The sequence below is a fragment of the Ranitomeya variabilis genome, chromosome 2 (genome assembly GCF_051348905.1).
Source record: "Ranitomeya variabilis isolate aRanVar5 chromosome 2, aRanVar5.hap1, whole genome shotgun sequence".
In the NCBI taxonomy this organism is placed as follows: Eukaryota; Metazoa; Chordata; class Amphibia; order Anura; family Dendrobatidae; genus Ranitomeya; species Ranitomeya variabilis.
Window position 1 is genome coordinate 363,502,087 of NC_135233.1, and position 26,229 is coordinate 363,528,315.

General features: G+C 40.1%; 1 protein-coding gene across 2 annotated transcripts in view; it reads left to right on the forward strand.

Annotated features, from left to right (window-relative positions):
* The window catches only part of RYR1 (ryanodine receptor 1), a 188,604-nt gene that overhangs the window by 70,702 nt on the left and 91,673 nt on the right, over positions 1-26,229 (forward strand). For both annotated transcript variants that reach the window (XM_077285752.1, XM_077285753.1), the window contains exons 29-64: positions 832-1,040; positions 1,119-1,480; positions 1,600-1,729; positions 3,053-3,213; positions 5,286-5,451; positions 5,570-5,656; positions 5,755-5,981; positions 6,095-6,974; positions 7,367-7,567; positions 7,656-7,764; positions 8,315-8,464; positions 8,613-8,886; positions 8,989-9,103; positions 10,168-10,300; positions 10,388-10,482; positions 10,572-10,707; positions 10,796-10,982; positions 11,091-11,202; positions 12,335-12,455; positions 12,585-12,754; positions 12,873-13,093; positions 14,362-14,452; positions 15,654-15,794; positions 15,883-16,046; positions 18,790-18,868; positions 18,948-19,037; positions 19,226-19,369; positions 19,943-20,023; positions 20,188-20,263; positions 20,435-20,558; positions 21,170-21,285; positions 21,654-21,721; positions 22,382-22,503; positions 22,761-22,810; positions 23,607-23,667; positions 23,768-24,006. In XM_077285752.1, coding sequence (XP_077141867.1) covers positions 832-1,040; positions 1,119-1,480; positions 1,600-1,729; positions 3,053-3,213; positions 5,286-5,451; positions 5,570-5,656; positions 5,755-5,981; positions 6,095-6,974; positions 7,367-7,567; positions 7,656-7,764; positions 8,315-8,464; positions 8,613-8,886; positions 8,989-9,103; positions 10,168-10,300; positions 10,388-10,482; positions 10,572-10,707; positions 10,796-10,982; positions 11,091-11,202; positions 12,335-12,455; positions 12,585-12,754; positions 12,873-13,093; positions 14,362-14,452; positions 15,654-15,794; positions 15,883-16,046; positions 18,790-18,868; positions 18,948-19,037; positions 19,226-19,369; positions 19,943-20,023; positions 20,188-20,263; positions 20,435-20,558; positions 21,170-21,285; positions 21,654-21,721; positions 22,382-22,503; positions 22,761-22,810; positions 23,607-23,667; positions 23,768-24,006 — 5,892 coding nt within the window. The remainder of the gene's footprint in view (positions 1-831; positions 1,041-1,118; positions 1,481-1,599; positions 1,730-3,052; positions 3,214-5,285; positions 5,452-5,569; positions 5,657-5,754; positions 5,982-6,094; positions 6,975-7,366; positions 7,568-7,655; positions 7,765-8,314; positions 8,465-8,612; positions 8,887-8,988; positions 9,104-10,167; positions 10,301-10,387; positions 10,483-10,571; positions 10,708-10,795; positions 10,983-11,090; positions 11,203-12,334; positions 12,456-12,584; positions 12,755-12,872; positions 13,094-14,361; positions 14,453-15,653; positions 15,795-15,882; positions 16,047-18,789; positions 18,869-18,947; positions 19,038-19,225; positions 19,370-19,942; positions 20,024-20,187; positions 20,264-20,434; positions 20,559-21,169; positions 21,286-21,653; positions 21,722-22,381; positions 22,504-22,760; positions 22,811-23,606; positions 23,668-23,767; positions 24,007-26,229) is intronic.

Sequence of the window (26,229 nt, forward strand, 5' to 3'; positions counted from 1 at the left end):
CTCAGGACAAAACCTTACAAAGATTGTAAGACTTTGTCCTGAGGAAGAGGCATGACCTCAAAACGCGTTGACTATTAATCTGTTTTGAAATAAAGCTTTGAAAAATATCCGCTGCCATCCATCTTTATCAGCAGCGCATATTTGGACACATACATCCGGTTTTACCATTTTCCTTGGTGTTTTGACCTGTGTCCTGCAGCAGCTGATCCATTCTTTTCACATGTTGCTTAGTTGCAACAATACAAGGTGCGTGTACCTCTCCCCGGTGCACCCCATGTTTTTAACCAGTTAAGACCCTATTTGCTTTTTTTTTTTATCTCCAGATTTTCTACTTCTACTTGATTCCTAAGCATAGGAAATGCAGGGATATAAATTATTAAAATACAAAGTTATACTGAGTTTTTCCCTAACAAATCTTTGTTATTCTTCTCGGGTCATCCTGCTCTATACCATGCTCTATGCACAACATGACAGGTTCCCGTTAATATTCCCTTTTTAGGGCATTCATTCTCACTAGAGATGGCACAAATCAACTTGCAGGACTCAGAACAGTCACCAGTTTGTCAGTCTGAGGATGTCGGGTGGGAGCCCTAAGAACCGCCCCTTATCTCCCTACATCCACAACTCTTTTTTTTATTAGCTGGCCTGGTACGATGTGATGATAACGTTAAACCAGCTAATCAAAAGTGGAGCCGGGGATGCTGGCAGGTAGAAGGTGGTTCTCAGGGGTCCCATCTGACTTTCACGGACTATTGACTTGGTCATTGGACTGGCTCCTGGAAGTCAATTTGCACCATCTCAAATTCTCACTCATTAATGTCCCACCTATAGGTTTCATCCCTGTTTGCAGTCTTGGAATGTCCCAAGTTGGTAGACTAAACTTGGGGCAGGATGTCGGCAGTCTTCGCTTCTTTACCATCTGTGGTCTGCAGGAAGGGTTTGAGCCATTTGCTATTAACATGAAGAGAGAAATAACGACGTGGTTTAGTAAAAGTCTTCCTCAATTTGTGCCGGTGCCTCCAGATCATGGTCACATTGAGGTGAGAGGTCTTGACTTGATTAGCTTTTGAGAAACTACCAAGCTATTAAAAATGTACAACCTAATCTATATTTTTCAGGTTGGAAGAATTGATGGGACTGTGGACAACCCACCTTGTCTCAAAGTGACCCACAAAACCTTTGGGTCTCAGAACAGCAACAACGACATGCTTTTCTTTAGGCTCAGCATGCCCGTTGAATTCTACGAGACATTCAAGTGTACGCCAGGAGCTACTCCTCTCACTCGTACTTTTACCATACCTGAAGATGAGGTCCAAGATGTCGACATGGACTCAGAGTTTGAGCAGCTGAAGAAATCTGCCAGCCGCAAAGAAGCGGAAGCTACTAATGAGAAGGAAGCACCTAAGGAACCGCCAAAAGAGGTTGCAAAGCTGGAGAATGAGAAGGATGTTACTACAGAAAAGACCAAAGGAAAGAGAGGGTGAGCCAAGAATCACTATTAGAAATAAGCAAATCATTTGATTTGGAGGGGGCAATTTTTGCAAATTGAATTACAATTTGGTCGAATTCTCTGATTTCGTTTTTACCCTCTAATTTCAGGTTCCTCTTTAAAGCCAAGAAGCCGGCGTTTATCTCTCCACCTCCTGTTGTGCCAACCATGCCTCGCTTGATGAAGGACGTAGTACCTGATGATAGAGATGACATTGAGATCATCATGAACACTACTACGGTATGCTAAATAGTCAAGATATTCCAATGTCCTTAAAATAAACTTAGTGGTGTGGGAGAGCTTTCGCTAGACCATCCTTCACCTGCCCTAGTGTTTCTATACACTAGGCATTATGACTTATTGGTGCCCTTCGGGGTACTCACTCGAGGCGCATGCCTGACGGTCCTTCCTAACTATACTTTTTGGTATTAGATTTATTTATATGTATGACTAAATTTCTTTTTCTTGAAGGGACTGTCCACAAGTCATTGATGACCTATACTTTGGAGAGATCCTCATTATGAATTTGGAGGGTGTCCGACCCTCTGCACCCCCATGATCTGCTGATATTTGCACTGGCAGTGGCCAATGTCAGAAAAAGCCACAACTCTGGGCATTTATTAGTGACCGCTGCGGAGTACTGTGGTTCATCTCTGATTTAAATGACAGGTCATCAATATGTAAGCCCAGACAATCCTTTAAAAATTAAATGCCAGTTTTCTGAAATAAAAAAAGTCGCAACTTTTTGACTTTTTTTCTAGCACTCATGCCACTTTTTCTAAAAAGTGGGTAAAGATAACTGAAAAGGGGGCAGAGACTCACATTGACAAACAAATTTACTAAAATTAGCGTAAATTTGAGGTCAAATCTATGGCGGTTGATTTTTTTTGCTCTCGTATGTCAGGAGATGCCACACTTTTTATTAAATTAGGAGCAACTTACTCCAGTTGGGTATATGAGTATAAAAAATCAAATATTTTAATAAATTCCCCCCAATATATCATCAGTTAGTCACTTACCTTTTAACCCAAGCCTTTTTGTTAAACTAGTTTTTTTTTAATTCGTGTTTGTATTTTTACATTCTCTATGTCAATATTTGAAAGTTACACCACTATACAGATAACATCGGATTCAACATTCACAATAGGCAATAGTTACCAGCTCACCTCCTCCACCCTCCCTGCGCAGTGACCTCTGCACAGATCACAGAGCATGTCCACGACACTCTTCCATAGTTGACAAAGGGTTAGCTCCAGACTTCAGTTCCATGTGGCCACTTTAAAGCAAATCTCTGCATGCTGTTAATAGTAGGTCTATCAGAATGGCCGCCTCTATATTCATTTCATGTACAGAAAATAGAATAGTAATATAATAGAGTTTTAAGAAAAATACAAGAAAAAATAAGTAAAAAAATGTTATCAGAATCTGGTCTTAATTACAACAAAAGTGTATGTATATAAAAAAGATGGACAAAATACAGTATGTATATATGAAACAATAACTTTAAATTAGTTATTGTACCTTAGTTGATTTATGCATTTATTTTTCCTTTTTTTTTAATAGTATTATTACTCCGTAAGAGTATTTGCTGGCCAAGAACCCACTGGAGTCTGGATCGGGTGGGTGACTCCTGACTATCATCTGTATGATATGAATTTTGACCTAAATAAAGTCCGTCAGTCCACCATCACTATGGGGGATGACAAAGGGAATATATATAACAGGTAAGTGAAGAAAGATGGTGAAACCTTAGCTGGAAGAAGAAATCAGCTTTATATAAAAGGCCAATAAGTTCATAAATATGAGAGACCAGTTCTGTGTTTTAATCACGGGTGTCCACACCAAGCAGTGGCGTAATGTGGGTTGCCAATGCCCGGGCAAGGCAAGTATTTTGTGCTCCTTATCCTGTGGATTGTTAAGTCCCTTCCACTAGTCTAATATTGAACCTCTTAACCCCTAAGCACATGTATTGTATTTTAAGAAACCCTCTGTTATTTTATTTCTGCTTTTCCTGAAATCCAACATAAAACTTTAAAAGCAAAAAGTTATACATTGTTATAATATTTTTTTTACATACTACATATACTCGAGTAAAAGCCCGAGGCACATACTGTAATTTTACCACAAAAAAAACCTGGGAAAACTTATTGACTCAAGTATAAACCGGGTATACATTGTCCCTTCATCCCCTTCCTTGTATGCATGGCCTCCTCATCCCCATCCTGGTATGCATGCCCCCCTCATCCCTACCCTGGTATGCATTGGCCCCTCATCACTATCCTGGTATGCATGGCCCCCTCATCCCCATCCTGGTATGCATGGCTTCTCATCTCTATCCTGGTGTGCATGACTCCTCATCCCCATCCTGGTATGCATGGCCCCTCATCCCCATCCTGGTCTGCATGGCTTCCCATCCCTATCCTTGTATGCATGGCCTCCTCATCCCCATCCTGGTATGCATGCCCCCCTCATCCCTACCCTGGTATGCATGGCTTCTCATCCCTTCCTGGTATGCATGCCCCCCTCATCCCTACCCTGGTATGCATGGCTTCTCATCCCTTCCTGGTATGCATGGCCCCCCTCATCCCCATCCTGGTATGCATGGCTTCTCATCTCTATCCTGGTGTGCATGACTCCTCATCCCCATCCTGGTATGCATGGCCCCCCTCATCCCCATCCTGGTATGCATGGCTTTTCATCCCTATCCTGGTATGCATGGCCCCCTCATCCCCATCCTGGTATGCATGGCCCCCTCATCCCCATCCTGGTATGCATGGCCCCCTCATCCCCATCCTGGTATGCATGGCTTCTCATCTCTATCCTGGTCTGCATGACTCCTCATCCCCATCCTGGTATGCATGACTCTTCATCCCTAAAAAAAAACATTGAAAAATTTAAACCATCCTACTTATCGTCCCTGCACTCCCTTGCAGCATCTTGTTCCAGTGCCAGCAGCTGCGAGCTGTGCTCGCTACTTAAGGGAACGAATATTCACTGCCCTCCATGCCTATGGGTGTGGAGGTAAGTGAATATTCATTTCCTCAAGTAGTGGGCACATGTAGTCACCCAGCCGCTGCCAGAAGCCAATGGCTGCAACTACTGTGCTCTCTATTACAGAGAAATGAATATTCACGGCCATTGGGCACAGGCTTTAGCCGCAGCAGCCGGCTCCTGGTTCCTGTGACCCACTGCTCCACCGCTGCCGCTCTCCCTCCATCTTCTGGGACAATGACTCGAGTATAAACTGAGGGGGGAGTTTTTAGCACAAAAAATGTGCTGAAAAACTTGACTTACACTAGAGTATATATGGTATTTTGCGTTTCTATGTAATTTTTTTTATTACCCTTGCTCTAGCCCTAACCCCAACCTTAGTCCTTGTTATAGATAGGGTTAGAAAACATTTAAAAAAAAAAAAAAAAGTAAAAATAATTGTAATTCTTTTTTTCATAATGTTGGTGGACTTTTTTTCTTTTATTTAGCACATGGGGTAACTACCCCTATTACTCTCTCATGCTGCCCACTGCTACCAAGGAATTTTATTTCTATTAGTTTTTCATTTATTTTATAAAAAATAAATGCGCTATCCAGGACTATGATATTGATAACCCATTCTTAGGATGAGTCTTCACTTTCAGAAAGGTTGGAATCTGACGGCTGTGAGTAGCTTCCGTGGCTCTCTGAAGCTCCGTAGGCTGCATGGTGCCCATTCTTGGGCTCAGTAAATGGAAATATTTAATTTTCTAGTTCTGCATCCTATGTAGGAGGCACAGCCATATAAATTGTCTTTCCTTCTTAGCATCAAGCGCAGCAATTGCTATATGGTTTGGGGTGGAGAATTTGGCAACAATACCCAGCAAGCTCGAGTCCGAAAAGAGGATCTTGTGATCGGTTGCTTAATTGACTTAGCCACTGGACTCATGACCTTCACAGCTAACGGGAAAGAAGTCAATACTTTCTTCCAGGTACTGAAACCTCAAAATTTACTCTATAGTTTGATCGAGCTTCGTTCTGTATCCAAAATGCAAGAAATCTGGTTGACTTGACATTTTAGTTAATCTTCTTCTCTGTCTTTCTCCTCAGGTTGAGCCCAACACAAAGCTTTTCCCAGCTGTCTTTGTTCAACCATTAAGCCAAACTTTGTTCCAGTTTGAACTGGGAAAATTAAAGGTATAGAAAAATTGACTGTTCTCTCAACTCCGGGTAGCCAAGGAGCATATTTGACCATGCATATGAGTATCTGTCCTTTTTTACTATTCCACCTTCAGAACATCATGCCCATATCTGCAGCCATGTTCCGTAGTGAAAATAAGAACCCAGTGCCCCAGTGCCCACCCCGCCTAGATGTACAGATGCTAACACCTGTGGTATGGAGTCGGATGCCCAATGAATTCTTAAATATAGAATCTGGGAAGGTCAGTGATAGGCATGGCTGGATGGTGGAGTGCAGAGACCCACTCATGATGATGGCTCTCCATATACCAGAAGAAAACAGGTAAAATCAGTCAGATTCTATGGATGTCTTCTAAGCCAATCCAAAACTGTTCCATAAAATTTTCCAAAAAATAAGCAGTGATATAGACCATGTTGGATTAATTTTCATTGCAGGTGTATTGATATTCTTGAGTTGTCCGAACGCTTGGACATGCTGAAGTTCCACTACCATACCCTGAAGCTCTACGGCTCTGTCTGCGCCCTTGGAAATAACCGAGTGGCCCATGCCCTCACGAGTCATGTCGATGAATCTCAGCTACTTTACACCATTGAGAGTAACCACCTATCAGGTCTTCTACGAAGTGGCTTTTATGACCTCCTCATTAGCATCCATTTGGAATCAGCAAAGAGAGCACGCCTGACCATGAACAGTGAATTTATTGTGCCGATGACAGACAAGACGAAAAGCATCAAGCTTTTTCCTAGTGACAGCAAGAAGCATGGACTACCTGGTGTTGGCATGAGTACGTGCCTTAAGCCAGAACTCCATTTTTCCAATACTTGTTTTGTCAGCACAAGCACAGAGCTTTACCAGAACAGCCCTTTCATCCCACTGGATATCCTTAAAATCAAGGCAATTAACATGTTGACCGAAGCTGTATTGGATGGTGGACAGCACACCAGAGATCCTGTTGGAGGAAGCGTCGAATTCCAGTTTGTACCAGTGCTGAAGCTGATCTCCACTCTTCTTATCATGGGCGTCTTTGAGGATGATGATGTCCGGCACATCTTAAAGATGATAGAACCCAATGTATTTTCAGAAGAAGAACCAGCAGAAGAAGAGGAAAAGACAGAGGAAGGTGAAGTTGAAAGTGCCGAAGAAGAGGCCACGGAAAAAAGTGCTGAGGAGGAGGAAGGAGAAGAAGGGCAAGAGGAGAAAGAAGAAGGTGAAGAAAAAGAGGTTGAGGCTGGGGAGCATGAGGTCAAAGAAGAAGAGGAAAGTTTAGAAGAAGGTTTACTGCAGATGAAGCTTCCAGAATCTGTAAAGTTGCAGGTAGGAGACTATGGAGAACCATGAGGTGGAATATGTAGTCTAGTATGAAGGCAACATGTTACAGAGCAGGAAAAGCTGATTAGATTGATATATAAATTTATGTGGAAAGCTTCATTATTTTATTCCTGCCCATTCTTGGCTTAGTAGTCTAGTAGGTGGACCTACTCAAAGGAAGTCTGCCGATCGCTAAGAAGACCGCCCACTGGACTCTTAAGCCCAGAATTTATTATAATATTTTCACACAAAACGATATATTAATCTGCTGTATAACATGCTGATTACAAATTTATATTCCATGTTGAACGGTAGATTCAGTTTAAAGATATTTACTGTTATGATGCAAAAAAATTATTGCAATCATTATTTATACTGACACTTTTTTTCCTCCGTAGATGTGTAATTTACTACAATATTTCTGCGACCGAGAGCTGCAACATCGCGTAGAAGCCATCATCGCGTTCTCAGAGCGCCATGTAGACAGTCTACAAACCAATCAAAGGCAGCGTTACAGAGAGCTAATGCAGGCCTTCACCATGTCAGCAGCGGAAACCGCTCGCAGGACAAGGGAGTTCCGTTCTCCACCGCAAGAACAGGTGATTGTTGCGGAGACACCCTAGAATAATGCTTTATTTACATTCCATGTGCATAATTTTATCTATGTTTTGTTATGTTCTTTTGCAGATTAACATGTTGGTAAACTTCAAGAGCATGCTTGAAGAAGAATGTCCTGTTCCTGAAGAAATTCGAGATGAGCTGACTGAATTTCACACTGACCTTCTATCCCACTGTGGTACGTACAGCTATACTGGTCTATGGCGGAGGTGCTCGACCATTTCTCAACCGTTTTTGGTCCAGTCATAATGACCACAATAAAAACTTAGTGGACCCGATTTTTTCAATGGACGTTCCTTGTCCTGTGTCTACAAAAATGATCCCTTATGTACTGGATAGCTAATCATTTTTAGATCGGCATGGACCCCAATATTGGAAACCTCCTAGAATGATGGACTTAGATTCCTCTTTCCCCACTGGTAATATACAGGCCACACCACAAAGGTTGGGATGGGATGGTCAGCCCCGCTTGCACCCTATCACTCCATTCATTGTCTACCATGACAACTGACGCAGTGATCTTCACCAGTGCCACAGATTATGAATGGAGTGGCAGGCTGCATCCTAGTCTGACCGTGTCATTCAACTTCTGACACCCAAGAGAAAACGGGGGACAAAAGTGTATTATTATTCTCGTTTTTGGCAAAATAAATAAAAAATGTGAGAGGGGGAAGTTTCTAGATATAAATATACAGGAGATGCATTTTGTACAACTCTTTTCATTACAGGTGTCCAAATGGAAGGAGAAGAGGAGGAACAGCAGGAAGACACAAGTCTAACTAGACGTCTCGTCAATTTACTGGAAAAAGTGCGTAATTTGCGGGGTAAGAAAGAGGAACCAGAACCTGAACCAGAAGAAGAAGAAGAGCCAAAACCCAGTAAGTGAAGATTATGGAAGTATAGCTTGCAGCCTTTTCCATGGATGCATATGGATATTATGCTTTGAACAATATGATAGTATACACAGAATGTTGTGTCAAATTTGGAAGTGCGAACTTTTGCCCAATTTTACACTGTTTTTCTCAGGCACCTTGCAAGAACTCATCTCTCATACCATGGTACACTGGGCACAGGAATCCTTCATCCAAAGCCCTGAACTGGTGCGAGTGATGTTCAGCTTGCTACATCGTCAGTACGATGGACTGGGAGAACTTATCCGGGCTTTACCTAAAGCCTACACCATCAATGCAGTATCTGTGGAAGACACCATGGACCTGCTGGAGAGTCTGGGGCAAATCCGTTCCTTGCTCATTGTGCAGATGGGACCTGAGGAGGAGAACCTGATGATCCAAAGTATTGGGTTTGTACCATTACGTTGATTGGGCACCTAATGAGTAACTAAGGTTGTTTCTATTTTGGCTTTATTAGTTTTAGTCTTACATTTTCATGTTCCCTGATATAGAAACATCATGAATAACAAGGTCTTCTACCAACATCCTAACCTAATGCGAGCTTTGGGAATGCATGAGACTGTAATGGAAGTCATGGTCAATGTGTTGGGTGGAGGAGACTCAAAGGTAAGTCAACAAGTGACTACATCATAACTCTGAGGAGGATTTCTAAGTAGAAATTACAAGACCTGACTTTTTAGGGTGTCTTATTTCAGACATTTCAGGTTTTTGAGGGCCACTGGCTCTTAAGAGGTATCAGTAATGTCTGGAGTCTTATAGATACTGCCACGTCGAGAAAAAGCATGCAAATATGCCATCTACAAGAAGCAATGCAAACTATCTCACTAGTGTCACTTATTGGAGGGAGCTATCTACCCTGTAGGTTATCGAGCGTTGCAAAATGTCTAACATTTAGAGATGATCAAACTTTTAGAGTTTAGATTTTACACAGCTCACCAAATTTTCCTGGGAAATTTAATTAACAATGAATCAATTTGCTGTGAATTGAAAGAACGCCAAAACTCCCAATTACCCTGAGAAGACGTGTAACACTCTGATGTCTTCGAAAACTGTAACGAACCCTTTTCAAACTCTTTAACAAAAACACAGCCTTAGTAATGTCAAAGTGACCTTAATATACAGTATATAGCTATAGGTAAACAATGTTTTTTCATTTTTATACTGTCACACTCTATCTGTAAAGTTTATTCAGTATGTTAAGTCTGATTCTTGCTTTTCCTTAGCTGTGACATACTATTACTATCCCGATTCACCACAAAACAGCTGCTTCATTCTCTACCTTGGCTTTTATACAGACTGCGATAATCATTCTGGATGGGTTGTGTTATACCATATGTTGTGATAGTTGAAAAGCATTATGGGGAATCCGTTCAAGATTATTTGATCTTTTTCTGGCTGATGCAATCTTCTGCAATGTCTAAAAGAGTAATCACATACTGTTCAGATTTGTCAGGTTTAGCGAATTCCTAAAAATTCAACACATATTCAATTTGCTCAACTCTGCTAGAAATCAACAAATCAAATCAATTAAATAGTCCATAAATCAAAATGGACAAATCAATTTTCCAGTTATTTCCTTTCTCCCTCCAAAAAAAATCCAAACTGGATAATTTTTCTCATCTCTTTTGCAAAAATAAAATTTCAGTACTACCTTTTTTTTTTTTAAACAGGAGATTCGCTTCCCTAAAATGGTCACCAACTGCTGCAGATTCCTTTGCTATTTCTGTAGAATCAGTCGACAGAACCAAAGAGCAATGTTTGATCACCTTAGCTACCTGCTGGAGAATAGCGGTATCGGTTTGGGTAAGTGAATCCCGGCAAATACCGTCTAATGCATCTGTAGAGTCTCGACAAAAAAAGGTCTTCATTCTTGTTGGGTCCTCCTTGCAGGTATGAGAGGTTCTACTCCTCTAGACGTAGCTGCCGCTTCGGTCATTGATAATAATGAGCTAGCTTTAGCCCTTCAAGAACAGGACCTGGAGAAGGTGAGAAAATATTAATCATGGCCCTAGCAGAATAAATTAAAAATAGTTTGCAATTTTTTTTTCAATTCCCTTTTTTCTTCCTTGTCCAGGTGGTCTCTTATCTGGCCAGCAGTGGTCTACAGAGCTGTCCTATGCTGTTAGCCAAAGGGTATCCTGACATTGGCTGGAACCCCGGAGGAGGGGAGAGGTACCTGGACTTCCTTCGATTTACTGTTTTTGTGAATGGTGAGTTTGAATGGCTGACTTACAAATTCTAGAAATTCCACTTGATGTCTCTTAAAAAAATAAAATAAACATATTAAACGATTTGTAGGAGAAAGCGTGGAGGAGAATGCCAATGTGGTGGTACGTCTGCTCATTCGACGACCTGAGTGTTTTGGCCCAGCACTCAGAGGAGAGGGTGGTAATGGGCTGCTAGCTGCTATTGAGGAAGCCATCAAGATCTCCGAGGACCCTGCTAGGGATGGTCCCACCGTCAAAAAGGACCGACGTAGGGAGATGTGAGTAAAGAATATGATTCACCTCTACTAACCGGTCTTCTTACCAATACCACCATACTCATCAACTTTGGTAATATTGGGTGATTATTTTGTGCATCTATTCTTTAGGTATGGTGGGGAGGAAGTTCATGAAGAAAATCGCTTGCACCTTGGTAATGCCATCATGTCATTTTATTCAGCTCTTATTGACTTGTTGGGTCGTTGTGCTCCAGAAATGCATGTAAGTTACAAGAGGTCTCTCTTTTTTGTTGACCATGTACTTGTACTTTGTTTTACAGATTTTTTTTTTGTCTATTTTGTCTGTACTTTATGGGGGTTTGGTATATAATATTCTCATCTTCTGCTTTTTCTTTCAGGAAATAAGCCATCAAAAAATGGCCTATTCTTTAAATCAGATTTTAGTGTTGCATGCATTTTTTTATTACATATTGGCAACTTTTTATTACGTTTCCTGTTCTTTATAAAAAAAAATATATCATTTTGCAATTTTCTCACTGACCACTGGGATTATTTTAGACAATTATTTTAGATTATCTCAGCAGTCTCATTATCATGAGAGGCAGGATTACAATGACTGATAACATCTCTATGCACAGCTGATAACACTGGATCTACCAATCACAACAGGCGTTCACAGCTCCCCCTTCCTTTACAATGACACACAATTTGCACATACTCATTAAATGCTTCAGTACAAAAGATAGAGTAGGAGTCAGTACACTGCTGCTAATATTCATGTGGATTTCTTGAGGCTAGAGATGGGCGGACCCCTAGATGAATACTACAATCAGCCGCTGCCTGCTAAACTTCTTACCTCGATCACAGGTGCGGGCTCATGCTGTCACTTGACAGCATGGGAACCGCAGCTCTCTGACCGGCGGTAATGATTTTACCACCAATGAGAAGCAGTGTTTGCCGTGATGCCATGCACATGAGAGCGCAAGAAAAACTCGGTATTCGGGGGGCTGAACCCGAACAGTAACACAGACTTCCTGGTGAAGTCCATGTTCAGTGTCTGTGCCCGAACAGTAGGTATTTGGTATGTACGCCAAACTTTACTGTTCGGGTTCGCCCATCTCTACTTGAGACCACACGAAGCTATCCTAAAAAAAAACAAAAAAACAGTACCCTGTGTAAATATTGCTAGATTTCTATGTGTTATTATTATAGTATTATACATTAATATTAATAAATTATATTATTATTAAAAAAATTGCCAAAAATTATTGAGAAAAAACAGTTATAAAAATCTGACAATAGGTAATTTTCTAATGGTACATTCCAGTTGAGAAATTAACTAGGTTATTCTAAGCTTTTCTATAACTGGATTATATTTCGCTATACTTCTTCAGTTGATACAGGCTGGAAAGGGTGAAGCCTTGCGAATCCGAGCCATCCTTCGATCTTTGGTGCCGATTGAAGACTTGGTTGGAGTTATTAGTCTACCCCTTCAGATACCAGCATTTGGAAAGGGTAAGACACAACTCTTAGATCTTGAAACCTTGGGGTTGACTGGCATTTATGTAGGACATGAAGATCTAAGATTAGTACTTAGATACTGGATAGTACCACACCTCATCGTTATACCCTCTTGTCTACCAGATGGCAATATCATCGAACCAAAAATGTCTGCCAGCTTTGTGCCAGACCATAAGGCCCCAATGGTTCTTTTCCTGGACCGTGTCTATGGCATTGACAATCAGGACTTTCTTCTTCAAGTTCTAGAAGTTGGTTTCTTACCTGATATGAGAGCAACGGCAGCTCTAGACACTGTAAGTTGTTCAAAAGGCTGAAAAATTGTACAAAAAGTCATACGGCATGGACTGTTTTAATGTGGTTGTAAAGGGGTTAGAAAAGCATGGCTAATATTCTCTCTTCCTTTAATCTCAGGCCGCATTCAGCACCACAGAAATGGCCCTGGCCTTAAATCGATACCTGTGTTTGGCGATTCTACCTCTAATCACTAAATGTGCCCCTCTGTTTGCCGGCACTGAGCACCGGGCTATAATGGTGGACTCCATGTTGCACACAATTTACCGATTGTCCCGTGGACGTTCTCTAACTAAAGCTCAGAGAGATGTTATTGAGGAATGTCTGATGGCATTGTGCAGGTACAAGACCAGCGGTGCTTTAATGTGTCATTCTCATCATCTTAAATTAGTAAAATTGCAAAGTGCTTGTAAAAATGAGCAACTTCTCAGTTCACTTCCATCAGCTGTGGCCAAATTGGTGCAGCACTTACAAGCTTTTCTCAATAAAGTTTGTAAGTGCTTCTCTGAAGCTGACTAGTTCGATGGAGTGCATTCTTAGCATCCGACTTGGCCAGCTTCAGTCTCCATACCCTTCTCCGAAGCTGCAGAGCAAAAGCTGCACAGTTCAGGTCGATGCCAATCAGGAGTGCTTTGCGATTAGTAAACGGGAAGCCAGGTGGAAGAGGAACTATGCTCTCCTGTTCAAGATAGCCATCTCTCCTGACCCCTTCAATTTCATAAATGCTTGGCCAAGTGTTCCTGGGTTCTCTTTGGGGAGAGTGAAGGAAAGGCTCAAGCTGTTAATTGATGAACAAGCATTAGTTCTTGATTATTGGTCCGTGTAAAAATGCCAACGATCACCCTATGACTGAGGAAAACATTTGTTCGCTGGGTGGTTGGATCATTTATGCTGGCATTAAAATAATGTGTTGTTGGTAGCACATTTCCTGGTGAAAACAGTATGTGCTGCAGAATACATAATGCTGTAGGGGGAAAGAACAATCGGATCGGCAATTCATAGGTTGATAAACAAGCGCCAATCAACTTGTACACAGACGATCAGCGCTCATTTATCAGCGCTCATTTATCAGGCTACAATCGGCTCATCTAAATGCACATTGGATGGTTAGCCGATCCCAACCAAATCTCCAGGTTCAGATGGCTGGGTTCTCTTTGGGGAGAGTGAAGAAAAGGCTCAAGCTGTTAATTGATGAACAAGCATTAGTTCTTGATTATTGGTCTGTGTAAAAATACCGACGATCACCCTATGACTGAGGAAAAATCTTTACTGTTTACCATATTGACTCGACCGTGTCTGCCTTTCTGAAAGACAATGCCCTCATTTCTTTCTACCAAGAAGTTAGACAACTGGAAAATCACATGAATATCCAATATTCATCTACGGACACATGGCCAACTGTCTACAACATATAATGGGGCACCAATGCCAATTTATTTGTTCCTTTGTGGAGTTGAGATCCATATTATTCTGTTGTTGTCTCCCATGTTGGGTTTATATCATTGGCTCTTCTACATTTTGTTAGGAAATATAGATTTTTGCTCTTTCATTTCTTGTCTCATGTCAACCATTTGTCCCGGAATTATAAGTCTAAATTTCTCTGTTTTAGATATCTCCGTCCATCCATGTTGCAGCATCTGTTGAGAAGGCTTGTCTTTGACGTTCCAATTCTCAACGAGTATGCAAAAATGCCGTTGAAGGTGAGTTCATGTTTTTTTAAGGTACAGTTCTCCACATTGGACAATCCCAAGTTGTTAGAAGGGTAGAAGAGATGCTCTTTGTAACTGCTTTACTCTCTAACCAAGAGATCCTGAATTGGAGACCCTTAGTACATCCTAAGTCAAATGTGGATGCACAGAGCCGGCTCAGGAGCTGAGCCCACACCATAGAGGGCAAGTGTCGGCTATGTTACACAGGTGGCAGCTGTCTCTAGAAGCAGTGATCTTACCTGGCTACGATCGCTGCTGGTTAACTGCCTAAAAGCAGCTGTCAATCACCGACAGAGGCATTTAAGCGGTGCAGCAATGGTGGGAATTTGTTCTGGAGCAACGCAAAGTGATTGAAACCACCATTGCTGCTATCTTTGTAGCCAATAGGTGGGATTCAAGGGAGATCATGATTTTTACTACTTACGGCAATACTTAAGTATAATAGTACAAGAAACGAAAAAAATTAAAAACGTAAAATTGAATCATTTCCCATTTTTCCAATCCAAAAATAAAGAAATGTAAAACATAAATGATGATCATTGAAAACATGAATGTTTGATCATTGAAAATATGAAATTAATTAACCCAAATGGTAAAAGGCATAAGGAAAAAAAATGAAACGCCAGAAATGTCATTTGTTTTAGTTTTTTGGAACTGTAATTCTCCTCCTAAAAAATGGAATAAAAAAATGATCAAAATGTCCAATTAAAAAAAACAGCTCTCAGAAAATGACGACACAAACCAATTTTTTTTTTTTTAGTAAAGTTATGATTTTTTTTTTGAATCACTAAAATAAAAATTCAGAAAAGTTTGCTAATGTTATACCTGTAATGACCTGCAGAATTTTGTTCTCGGGTCATTTTAACTAAACAAACAATGCTGTTTGTTGTAATAACCACCACCCCCCAAAAAATAAAATAAATAACTTAAATTAATTAATTAATTAATTAATAACAGAATTGCACTTTTTTTGCATTTCATTACACTTTCTTTTTTTCTAGTTTTTTTTAGAACATTATATGATTAAAAAACTTGTTTAATTCAAAAGTTTGTGCTGCAAAAAAACAAGAAAAAAGTCCCCATGCGGCTATGTAGATGTAAAAAAAAAAATAATTAAGGTGCAAAAATGGGATTTATTTTCATAAGTTAATTAATAGTTGTCGTAGATAGAAAGTTTCCCTACTGGTTTCAGCTCCTCACTAACCACTATGAACGCTGCTGGAAATACTACTGTCTTCCAACGGGATGGGCCAACTACGGCGTGTCTTCTGAGGAGGAGCTTCATCTGACAAGGAAACTTTTCTGGGGCATATTTGAGTCTCTTGCTCATAAGGTAACTCATTTTTATTTTTTTTTAGATACCAAACTTGAAATTGCTTTTCCATTTTTTTTTTTTAATTGTTGGAACTTTTTATTTGCAGAAATTTGATGCTGATCTATATAAGATCACCATGCCGTGTCTGTGTGCGATTGCCGGTGCCATACCACCCGACTATGTGGATGCCAGCTACTCCTCAAAGACTGAGAAGAAGGCTTCTGTGGATGCTGAAGGAAACTTTGACCCCAGACCCGTGGAGACCCTAAAGTAAGTGTTCTTCTATGTACGGAAAATTGTACTCCGATGGCAGCATTTCCATAGAAATCCATAGAATCTAGAAATCGCCCAGATACAGGTGCTTCTCACAAAATCAGAATATCATCAAAAAGTGCAACACACAGGCTAAAATTTTTATGAAACCCGATTTAAAATAAAAATGTTTAACCCCTAATACATGCATTTAAGTAATAAAAAAAAATCCCTAAAAATGGACAATCCCTGAGAACGGCCACTACGCTGTGCAGCGCTATGGTGTTCTGGCTTCGTGCACTGTGAATTTCCAGCCGCCATGAGACCTAATAATAGTAGGTTCTCGAGTCTCTTCCCTTCACCGATCTGATATTGATGACCAATCCTAAAAACGGTTTGTCAATATCAAAGTTCTTCATAACCCCTTTAAGAGAAGAGGAATGAGCCGCAATACCAGGCACACCCATTAATAAAAGTACAGAGCTATGTTGCCCCAAGCAGTGTAAGCTATAAAGGGAAGATGGCAGTGCCAGACCACTGCCTACCCTTCATAAAGCCAATTTAATATAGGTGACATAGCCTAAGGAAAGAAAACCCCTTTAAAGTGGACTTGTTATCATATCAAAAGTGGCCAGTTTTTACTCTTACTTTATTCCCAGCACTCCCTTGAGTATTGTTTTTTTTTGTTTGCTTTTTAATCCGATCTGATTCTATAGTTATGGGCCTTTATAGTTAGTAGTAGTATTTAGTCTTTTCTAAGGGGGCGTGGCTCACAGGATTCTTTGGAGGTGTGTCCTTAGGCTGCTTTGCATAATTAACCTGTGAGCCACACCCCTTTGTGTAGATTATAAAACATAGCAGTAAACATAAAGGCCCATACCTCTGGAACCGTATGGAGGATTTAAAAAAATAAAAAAAAAATAGAGGAACAGTGGAAATAAAATAAGAGCAAAAACTTGGACACTTTTGACCTGGTGTCTAGACCACTTTAACCATCTATACAACAGATCTTACTGATACTAATGAAATTCTGTTTCTAGTCTGGAATGTAATAGTCCACGTCATTGAATTCTGTAGTGTCATTTGATTCTACATTGGAGTTTTGCAGCTCTGAATTAGAAAAGCAAAAGCATACAGCGGATGAAATAAGTATTGAACATGTCAACAATTTCTTAAGTAAATATACTTCTAAAGGTGCTGTTGACATGAAATTCTCACCAGATGTTGGTAACAAACCATCCAATCCACACAGACAAAGAAAACAAACCATAGATATCCATAAATTAAGTTATGTGTAGTAATGAGAAATGACAGGGGAAAAGAATTGAACACATGAAAAAACAGAGGTGCAAAAAGCCATGACACCAGTTGAAATCTATCAGTAGTTAGAAAGCAATTCTGCCACTTAGTGAAAAATATCAGTTGACTTAACTGATGACCTATAGATAGGTGTCTCATTATCAAGGTGTCACACAAGAAACATCTCATAATGGGTAAAACCAGTGAGCTGTCTCAAGACATTTGCAACCTTATTGTTGCAAAACATATTGGTGTCATTAATTACAGAAGAATATCTAAACTACTCAAAGTTCCAGTGAGTATTTTTGGGGACATTATCTGGAAGTGGAAAGAACATCATTTCATCATAAACCGGCCATGATCAGGTGATCGCCGCAAGATTTCAGACAAAGGAGTGAAAGGATTACAAGAAGAGTTATCCAAGAGCCAAGGACCACCTGTGGAGAGCTACAGAAAGACTTGGAATCAGCAGGTACAAATGTTTCAAAGAAAACTATAAGTAATACACTCAACCTCAATGGTCTGTATGCAGGCTCAAAACGCAAGACTGCACTGTTGAACAAAAAGCATGTTCAAGCGTGTTTAAAACTTGCTTAACAACATTTAGACAAGCTTGTTAAATACTGGAAGAGTATAAGCTGGTCAGGTGAAACCAAAATTGAACTCTTTGGATGCCATAATACACACCATGTTTGGAGGCCAAAAGGCACTGCATATCACCCCAAAAACACCATACCAACAGTGAAGTTTGGAGATGAGAACATCATAGTGTGGAGATGTTTTTTTAACATACGGCACTAGCAGACTTCATATAATTGAAGGAAGGATGAATGGACAAATGTACCGGGAGATTCTTGATAAAAATCTGCTGCCATCCACTAGGATGATGAAGATGAAATGAGGTTGGACACTTCAGCAAGACAATTATCCCAAACACACAACCAAGGAAGCTGTTTTCAGGGAAAGAGAAAATAAAGCTGCAAGAATGGCTGAGCCGATCACCTGACCTGAATCAAATAGAAAATTTATGGAAGGAACTAAAGCTCAGAGTTCATAGAAGGAGCAACAGAACCTTCAGAATGTGAAGAGTGTTTGTGTGGGCCAAAATTACACCTAAGCAATGTTTCTCCTAGTTTCTCCATGCAGGAGGCATCTTGGAGCTGTCATCACCAACAAAGACGTTTGTACGAAGAGTTAAATACATTTCAGGAGGCGTGTTAAATACTTTTACCCTGCGTCATTTCTCATTATTACACATAACTTAATTTATGGACACCTATGGTTTCATTTCTTTGCCTGTGTGGATTGGATGCGATAATTTTATGTGAATAGCATCTTTAGAAATAGATTTACTTGGGAAATTGGAAACATGTTCAACACTTATTTCACCTGCTGTATATAGTATAAAAAAGTAATAACAAATCAGTACACTCAAAAATGACATTAATATTTAATATCGCAGTGTAATCATTCCTGAAAAGCTGGATGGCTTCATCAACAAATATGCAGAGTACACTCATGACAAGTGGGCTTTCGAGAAGGTAAGGAAGTCTTCCTTGTATTTAGTACTATGAGGTCTACATGAGAATTGCGCCTGGTAAATGTTGTACTTTGCCTTAGATCCAAAATAACTGGTCCTATGGAGAGAGAGAGGACGAAGAAGCCAAAACGCATCCCATGTTGCGCCCCTACAAAACCTTTTCTGAAAAGGTGAGTCTAGATTCCTAAACATTAGATGGTTTGATGAGGTTGTGCCTCAGAATTGTATCTTGTAACTTAAGAAATTAACCAGAAATTGACAATGAACTGAAGATGGTTTATCCAATGGTTTATTGTCTGGATGGTTAAAAATGTAAATCACAAGTGGGATTCACCTTATACAATTCTCCAATTAACAGGACAAGGAGATCTACCGCTGGCCAATTAAAGAGTCATTAAAAGCCATGATAGCATGGGAATGGATGGTGGAAAAAGCCCGAGAGGGAGAAGAAGACAAGACTGAGAAGAAGACGAAATCACGGAAAATCTCACAAAGTGCCCAGGTAAAAACTATCTAATATCTATCGAAAACTATAAAATGTTACCCCCATTTTTTGCAGTTTTCTATATGAAAGAGGTTTTTGGTGATAACGTTGAAGGCCTTGCATCTTTCTTTCTATGGAAAAGTGCTTCCTTTCTTTTTCTTACTTTCTTTTTTGTTGCTTTCTGTTCCTTTTCGTTCCTTTCTGTTCCTTTTATTTTCCTTATGTTCTTTGTCTTTCCTTTCTGTTCCTTTTCTATTTGTTCCTTTTTGTTCCTTTAGTTCCTTTTCTTCCCTTTTCGTTCATCTTCGTTGCTTTTCGTTCCTTTTCGTTCGTTTCTGTTTCTTCCCTTTCTATTCCATTACTTTTCTTTCGTTCTTTTTCTTTCCTTTCTGTCCCTTTTATTTCCATCCATTTTCTTTTCTTTTCTTTTCTTTCTTTCCTTTTCTTTTCATTCCCTCCTTTACCTTCCTTTCCAACTTTTTATCTATCTATCTATCTATCTATCTATCTATCTATCTATCTATCTATCTATCTATCTATCTATCTATCCCTATAATGTTATTTTACCATTTTGCTTTCCATACCTTGCAGCAAACCTATGATCCCGCAGTACAGACCTTTAGCCCTACTCCCATGGACCTCACTGGAATCACCCTGTCCAGAGAGCTTCAGGTAAGAATATCATTTTAATCCATTTCTATTTTATATCACAGACTGAACAAGTGTGAAATTAACATTTCTAGATACGTTGATGATGTCCCCACAGACACACTATTATGAGCCCTTTATAAACCTGTAGATAATGAACCTCTATTTCTTTATTATTCCGTTTTCAGTCAATGGCTGAACAACTGGCAGAAAATTATCATAACACATGGGGGCGTAAGAAAAAACATGAGCTGGAGGCCAAAGGTAAGAGCAGAAAAGCCTCAGTTATGAAGTTTTATGTTAGTTTCTATCCATCCAACCCTTCATCAGTACAACTTCACATGGCATGTTCTTGTTCTGTAGAACAATTATCCACTTCTAGCTTTGCCTATATGGTTTTGTCTAATTTTAAATGCAATTGTCCTTGGTTCACAGGAGGAGGAACCCATCCCTTACTTGTACCCTATGATACGCTGACTGCCAAGGAAAAGGCTCGGGACAGAGAAAAAGCTCAGGAACTTCTAAAATTCCTCCAGATTAATGGTTATGCTGTGACCAGGTTGGTATGACAGAATAGTTGATGGAGTTCCCATCGTATGGGACTTCACTTTTACTGATAGGTCCAAGTGTTGTAACGTAGATGCTAAATTCCTGAGTGAAGGAACTTTTACACGAGTAGATAATCAGAGTTGGCAATTATGGCAATTTTTGTTACCTGGTGTACATGCCTCCATTCTCCTGAATCCGGCGATGTTTTTCTTTTTTTCCTGCTCCTCTCCGTTCCTGAGATATGGCCCCTTTTTCCTTCTATATAAATCCAGTCTTATTATCCAACTGGGAGTGGTCATTTAAAATCACACCCATTTGGCTAAAAAGACTAGATTTATATACAGGGAATAGGAGGCCATATCTCAGGAATGGAGAGGCGCAGAAACAAAATAAAAACATTGCCGGATTCAGGAGAACAGCGGCGTTTACCTTGGATAACAAAATTAGCAATTTTTTAATGGAAAGTGACAGATCCTTTTTCAACTAGCACCATTCAACTTGATCATATATACATTGATCAGGCCTTTACTGTACAACTAGCTGACACTTTAATGTAACGCTGTGAAGGTGGAATACATAAAGTTACTGATGACCATTGGAGATCTTTTGTTTTTCTTGCAGGGGGCTGAAGGACATGGAGCTGGACACTTCCTCTATTGAAAAGCGTTTTGCGTACGGCTTCCTGCAAAAACTTCTAAAGTTAATGGACACAGCCCAGGAGTTCATCGCGCACTTGGGTATGAAGAGGGTGAACTGTGAAGATACACTTTGGTCACCTCTTTGGAGCAACCCTAAATCCTATCAAATATTATAAAAAATATTCACATTCCAACATTTTTTAAGAGGGCCATACTCAGATAAATATTAGGTGCACCCACCGCTTTTGGTGGCACCAGCTCACTATATAACGTGTAAGGGGTAGAGATGGTTCGGAGTGTTGAATTTCAACATCCCAATCCTCTCAATCTCCGGGAAGATGGTTCATCACTAGGGTGTTCTAGCATCAGCATTTTACCCAACCCCAATTTTTGTCTTGGTGTTCTTGGTCTGCTAGGTCTTGACTTTGAGAACTTTCCCCATGGATTTTTCTATTTTGACATTTCAGAGGCCGTTGTCAGCAGTGGCAGAGTAGAGAAATCCCCTCATGAGCGGGAAATCAAGTTCTTCGCAAAGGTATGTGCTCTTTTATATTTATATTTTTTACACTTTTTGACTATATCTATGCACTGGGGCGAAGCTATGGGGGAAGGAGTAATCGAAGCATGTGCCTCATGTGCCAGGGGCGCCATTTGCTTTGCCCAGAGCCTTTACATCATGGACTTGGGCTGTGAACTGAAAAATTGCCCATGGTCAAGAAAAGTCCATTTACAGCTCTGGCTGCATTTTGGCAAAAATCTAAAATTTAAGAATTACCAACCATCACCATAAAGAAGAACAGGAATTTTAGAAAATGGATGACATGATGACATCCAGCTTATAATATTGAACAACCAAATCTCAATCCTGCTCTGATTTACCTTTGAGGAAATCACAGTTCTCCTTGGCCCAACAGACATGTCCTGAATAAGTCTTCTGGATCTCCATCAAAATTGTGACGTTTATCACCGAATTTGCTTTTCTACCAGATTTAAAGGGTATTTTTCATCAGAAAATGACATATAAGTTTAAATTAAGTTTTTATGTTAAACGTATTTGTTTTTCATTTTATTATCGTGTACCACAATATTATTTTGTATTGTACATCATTATCATGTATAACATTTTTTGCAATTTTTGCATTAGCCACTGGGCCTAATATTAGACTCCTGCTTATGTTATATTTCCGCTCTACAGATCCTTCTTCCGCTTATCAACCAATACTTCAAGAACCATTGCCTCTACTTCCTGTCCACACCAGCGAAGGTCCTAGGTAGTGGTGGGCATGCATCGAACAAAGAAAAGGAGATGATCGCCAGGTCAGTGATCGATGCAAGCTCATCATAATTACTTTGTTGTTGGATTGAAAGGTGAAATATTGAATAGGATTGACAAGAGAGGGGAACGTTTTATATGCCTATATGGATTTCTCTAAATCGACGTCTGCAGTAGGGTCTGATGTGACATAGGAGTTCCCATTGTGGTTTATAGAATTGTTTTATCCTTTACATTAGACTCACTTTCACTGTCTCTTCCCCTCCTTCCCCCCTATACCTGCCTCTCTCACCCTTCTTAGCCTATTCTGTAAGATGGCAGCTCTGGTTCGGCACCGCGTGTCTTTGTTCGGTAAGCAGTGAGATATTGCTGCTGTGAAGGTCTTCTCATTCCACTAATCTTTACTGCATGAGCTGACCCCCTCCCCATACTGACTGGATCCACTTGTTTCCCCCCCCCTCTGGATTTGTGGTGTGGAAGGGGGCTGTAAATGTTTGAGTTTGGCTTGGGTCAATTTAGAGGAAACCTGTTACCCCTGTAAATCGTTCTTCCCATTTGTCACCAGAAAGGATCTTTATAAAGGTAACACATACCTAAGGCATATCTGGTCTCCTTTAAGTGTCCTGGTCAATTTTGTACTAATCCAGTCCCTTCTCATTTCATTGATGTGGATGGCGCCATCATCCGCATGCGCAGTTTGCACAAAATCTGGCATTTGCATAATAGAGCTGAAAATCGAGCACATGCACAGAGCAAATAACAGACTTTAGCTTGCGTATGCATTGGAAGAGAGCTCGGGACTGCTGCAAAATACATTACTCTATCCATGCAAGGTCAAAAACTCTGCACATGCACCAGTTTTAAGACCCGGAAAAAGGGATTAACAAGCATTGACCAGGACTCCTAGATGTTCACCATATGCCAAGTGGACTCTTGAGTCTAGATTTGCATTTGACGCTGGAGCGTTAATTAGTACCATTAATAAGGTATGTGGTTCAACACCTGCCTAATAGTTCTATCTTAAGAAAGATGTTTTCAGGTCACCAATGGTGGTGGCAGGTTTATGTAGGGATAAACTTTGCTGACAGGTTTCCTTTAAGACATTTACGACTTTCCACTAAATTAATGTCTCCCAATATTCCCACAGGAACTGATTCTTCAGCTGTCGTCAACTGTCTGCACATCTTGGCACGCTCTCTGGATGCCAGGTGACTATGCAAATGTTGTATATATGAGCATAATTACCATATTTTACTCATCGCATCTCTCACATAAGAACATATGTTTCTAAATTAACCTTCTCTACAGGACAGTAATGAAGTCTGGCCCGGAGATTGTCAAGGCTGGTTTACGTTCCTTCTTCGAGGGTGCATCTGAGGATATTGAGAAGATGGTGGAGAATCTAAAACTTGGAAAGGTTTCTCAGTCCAAAACCCAAGTCAAGGGTGTGTCTCAAAATATCAATTACACCACGGTGGCCCTCTTGCCAGTTCTGACATCGCTCTTTGAGCACATTGCTCAACATCAATTTGGAGATGACGTCATACGTAAGTTACCAGTTTTGACGTTGGGAAGGGTCATCAAAATCATTCACGTCAAACACAATAGGCTGAGAGAAATAGACTTTGTATGGAATTTAGAATCTTCAAATACTATTTCCAAGCTGACCGACTACCAGTGTGTTTTTATAATAACATAGTTTGCAGTGCCAAAAATCCCCAACCTACTCCACAAAGGGTCACCTCTACACATTGTGTTCATTCAGTATGGCCAAAGAGCACACAGACAACACACTTAAGTGCAGGGTCAATATGACTCTAGTCCCAGAGACAGCGTTTATACCAAGCATTTCATACAGTTCAAATTTTGGGCATGTAAATTCTAATAAATAAACAATCAGTGTTTTAATTAAGGTCAAAAAGTCGTGATCTCTTGGAATACCGTCACACATGCATTAGTACATTTCTATAAAAAAGCAAGATTCATTATTTCTTTGGTCAAAAAGCCTCAGTCTCTTGGAGTACTGTCAGAAATTAAATGGTAACTTCCATTAAATAAGCAAGAATCATTGATTCTCAAGTCAAAAAGCCACAGTCTCTTGAGTACTGTCAACACAGCTGCCAGATCATGTGCGGTGTGAATATATGTAAGACATATTTAATCAAAGATTACCGAATAGCAGATTAATGTGATAACTCTGATACCAACAATGTTGATTCAGAGAAAGGTTAAAACTCCATGAGGCAAATATCCTGCATTTTAGGTAAAAAAAAATCTTCCCTGACTCCAAATCCCTGGACTAAAAACATATTTCCAGAAATCTAATACCTTTTATTTTAATATTTCACGAATCCGTACATTCCTCAACCAAGAATCTGCAAAACCCTAGTCCATGCCCTCATCATCTCTCGCCTTGACTACTGCAACCTCTTGCTCTGTGGCCTCCCCTCTAACACTCTCGCACCCCTCCAATCTATTCTAAACTCTGCTGCCCGACTAATCCACCTGTCCCCCCGCTATTCCCCGGCCTCTCCCCTCTGTCAATCCCTTCACTGGCTCCCCATTGCCCAGAGACTCCACTACAAAACCCTAACCATGACGTACAAAGCCATCCACAACCTGTCTCCTCCATACATCTGTGACCTCGTCTCCCGGTACTTACCTACACGCAACCTCCGATCCTCACAAGATCTCCTACTCTACTCCCCTCTTATCTCCTCTTCCCACAATCGTATGCAAGATTTCTCTCGCGTATCACCCCTACTATGGAACCCTCTACCACAACACATCAGACTCTCGCCTACCATCGAAACCTTCAAATAGAGCCTGAAGACCCACCTCTTCCGACAAGCCTACAACCTGCAGTAACCACCGATCAACCAAACCGCTGCATGACCATCTCTATCCTCACCTACTGTATTCTCACCCATCCCTTGTAGATTGTGAGCCTTCGCTGGCAGGGTCCTCTCTCCTCCTGTACCAGTTATGACTTGTATTGTTTAAGATTATTGTACTTGTTTTTATTTTGTATACCCCTCCTCCCATGTAAAGCGCCATGGAATAAATGGTGCTATAACAATAAATAATAATAATAATAACTGGTAATATTATTACACTTAAGATATGATTTCAGGCCCCGTTTCAACTATTTCACTATAACAGCTAGGTTTCATAGTTTCGCTGCTCTTACAGTAAAGAATCCCCTTATACAGAGTGGATGTTCCTTCGACAAGGGAAATAATTGCTGCAAATTTTAACTTCAAATCTGATTTGCAGAAGTAAAATCTGCAACAGTTTATAGTACCAAGCAAGCAAATGAGATTTTATACATGTCACTCATGTGCTGCAGATTTTTTACCGAGTGGAAATTGATTTTAAATCCACCGCATGTCAAATTTTGCCGCTTTTCTTAACTTATCCTTTTCAAAGTAGAATCGCAAAATTCCAAGAAAAATCAGCACATAACACATGTAGATTTCACTTCTGATGTGCTGCAGATTAGACTGTGTGAAAAGAAAAGTTTTTAAATAATAGAAAAACTTCTCCGTTTAGAAATAAATAAATAGTAAATATCCTTTTAGAATTGTTTTTATTTGTCCTATAAGATTGATTATCTTAAAATATAGCATTGCTTATCCTCTATAGTAAACATTGTAAAATTGCTGTTTTTGGTCACCAAACCTCCCGCAAAAAATGCAGTAAAAAATGTTCAACATGCCATTGGTACCTAAAAATTGTGCCATTAAAAAATTCAGCTCGACAGCATGTAA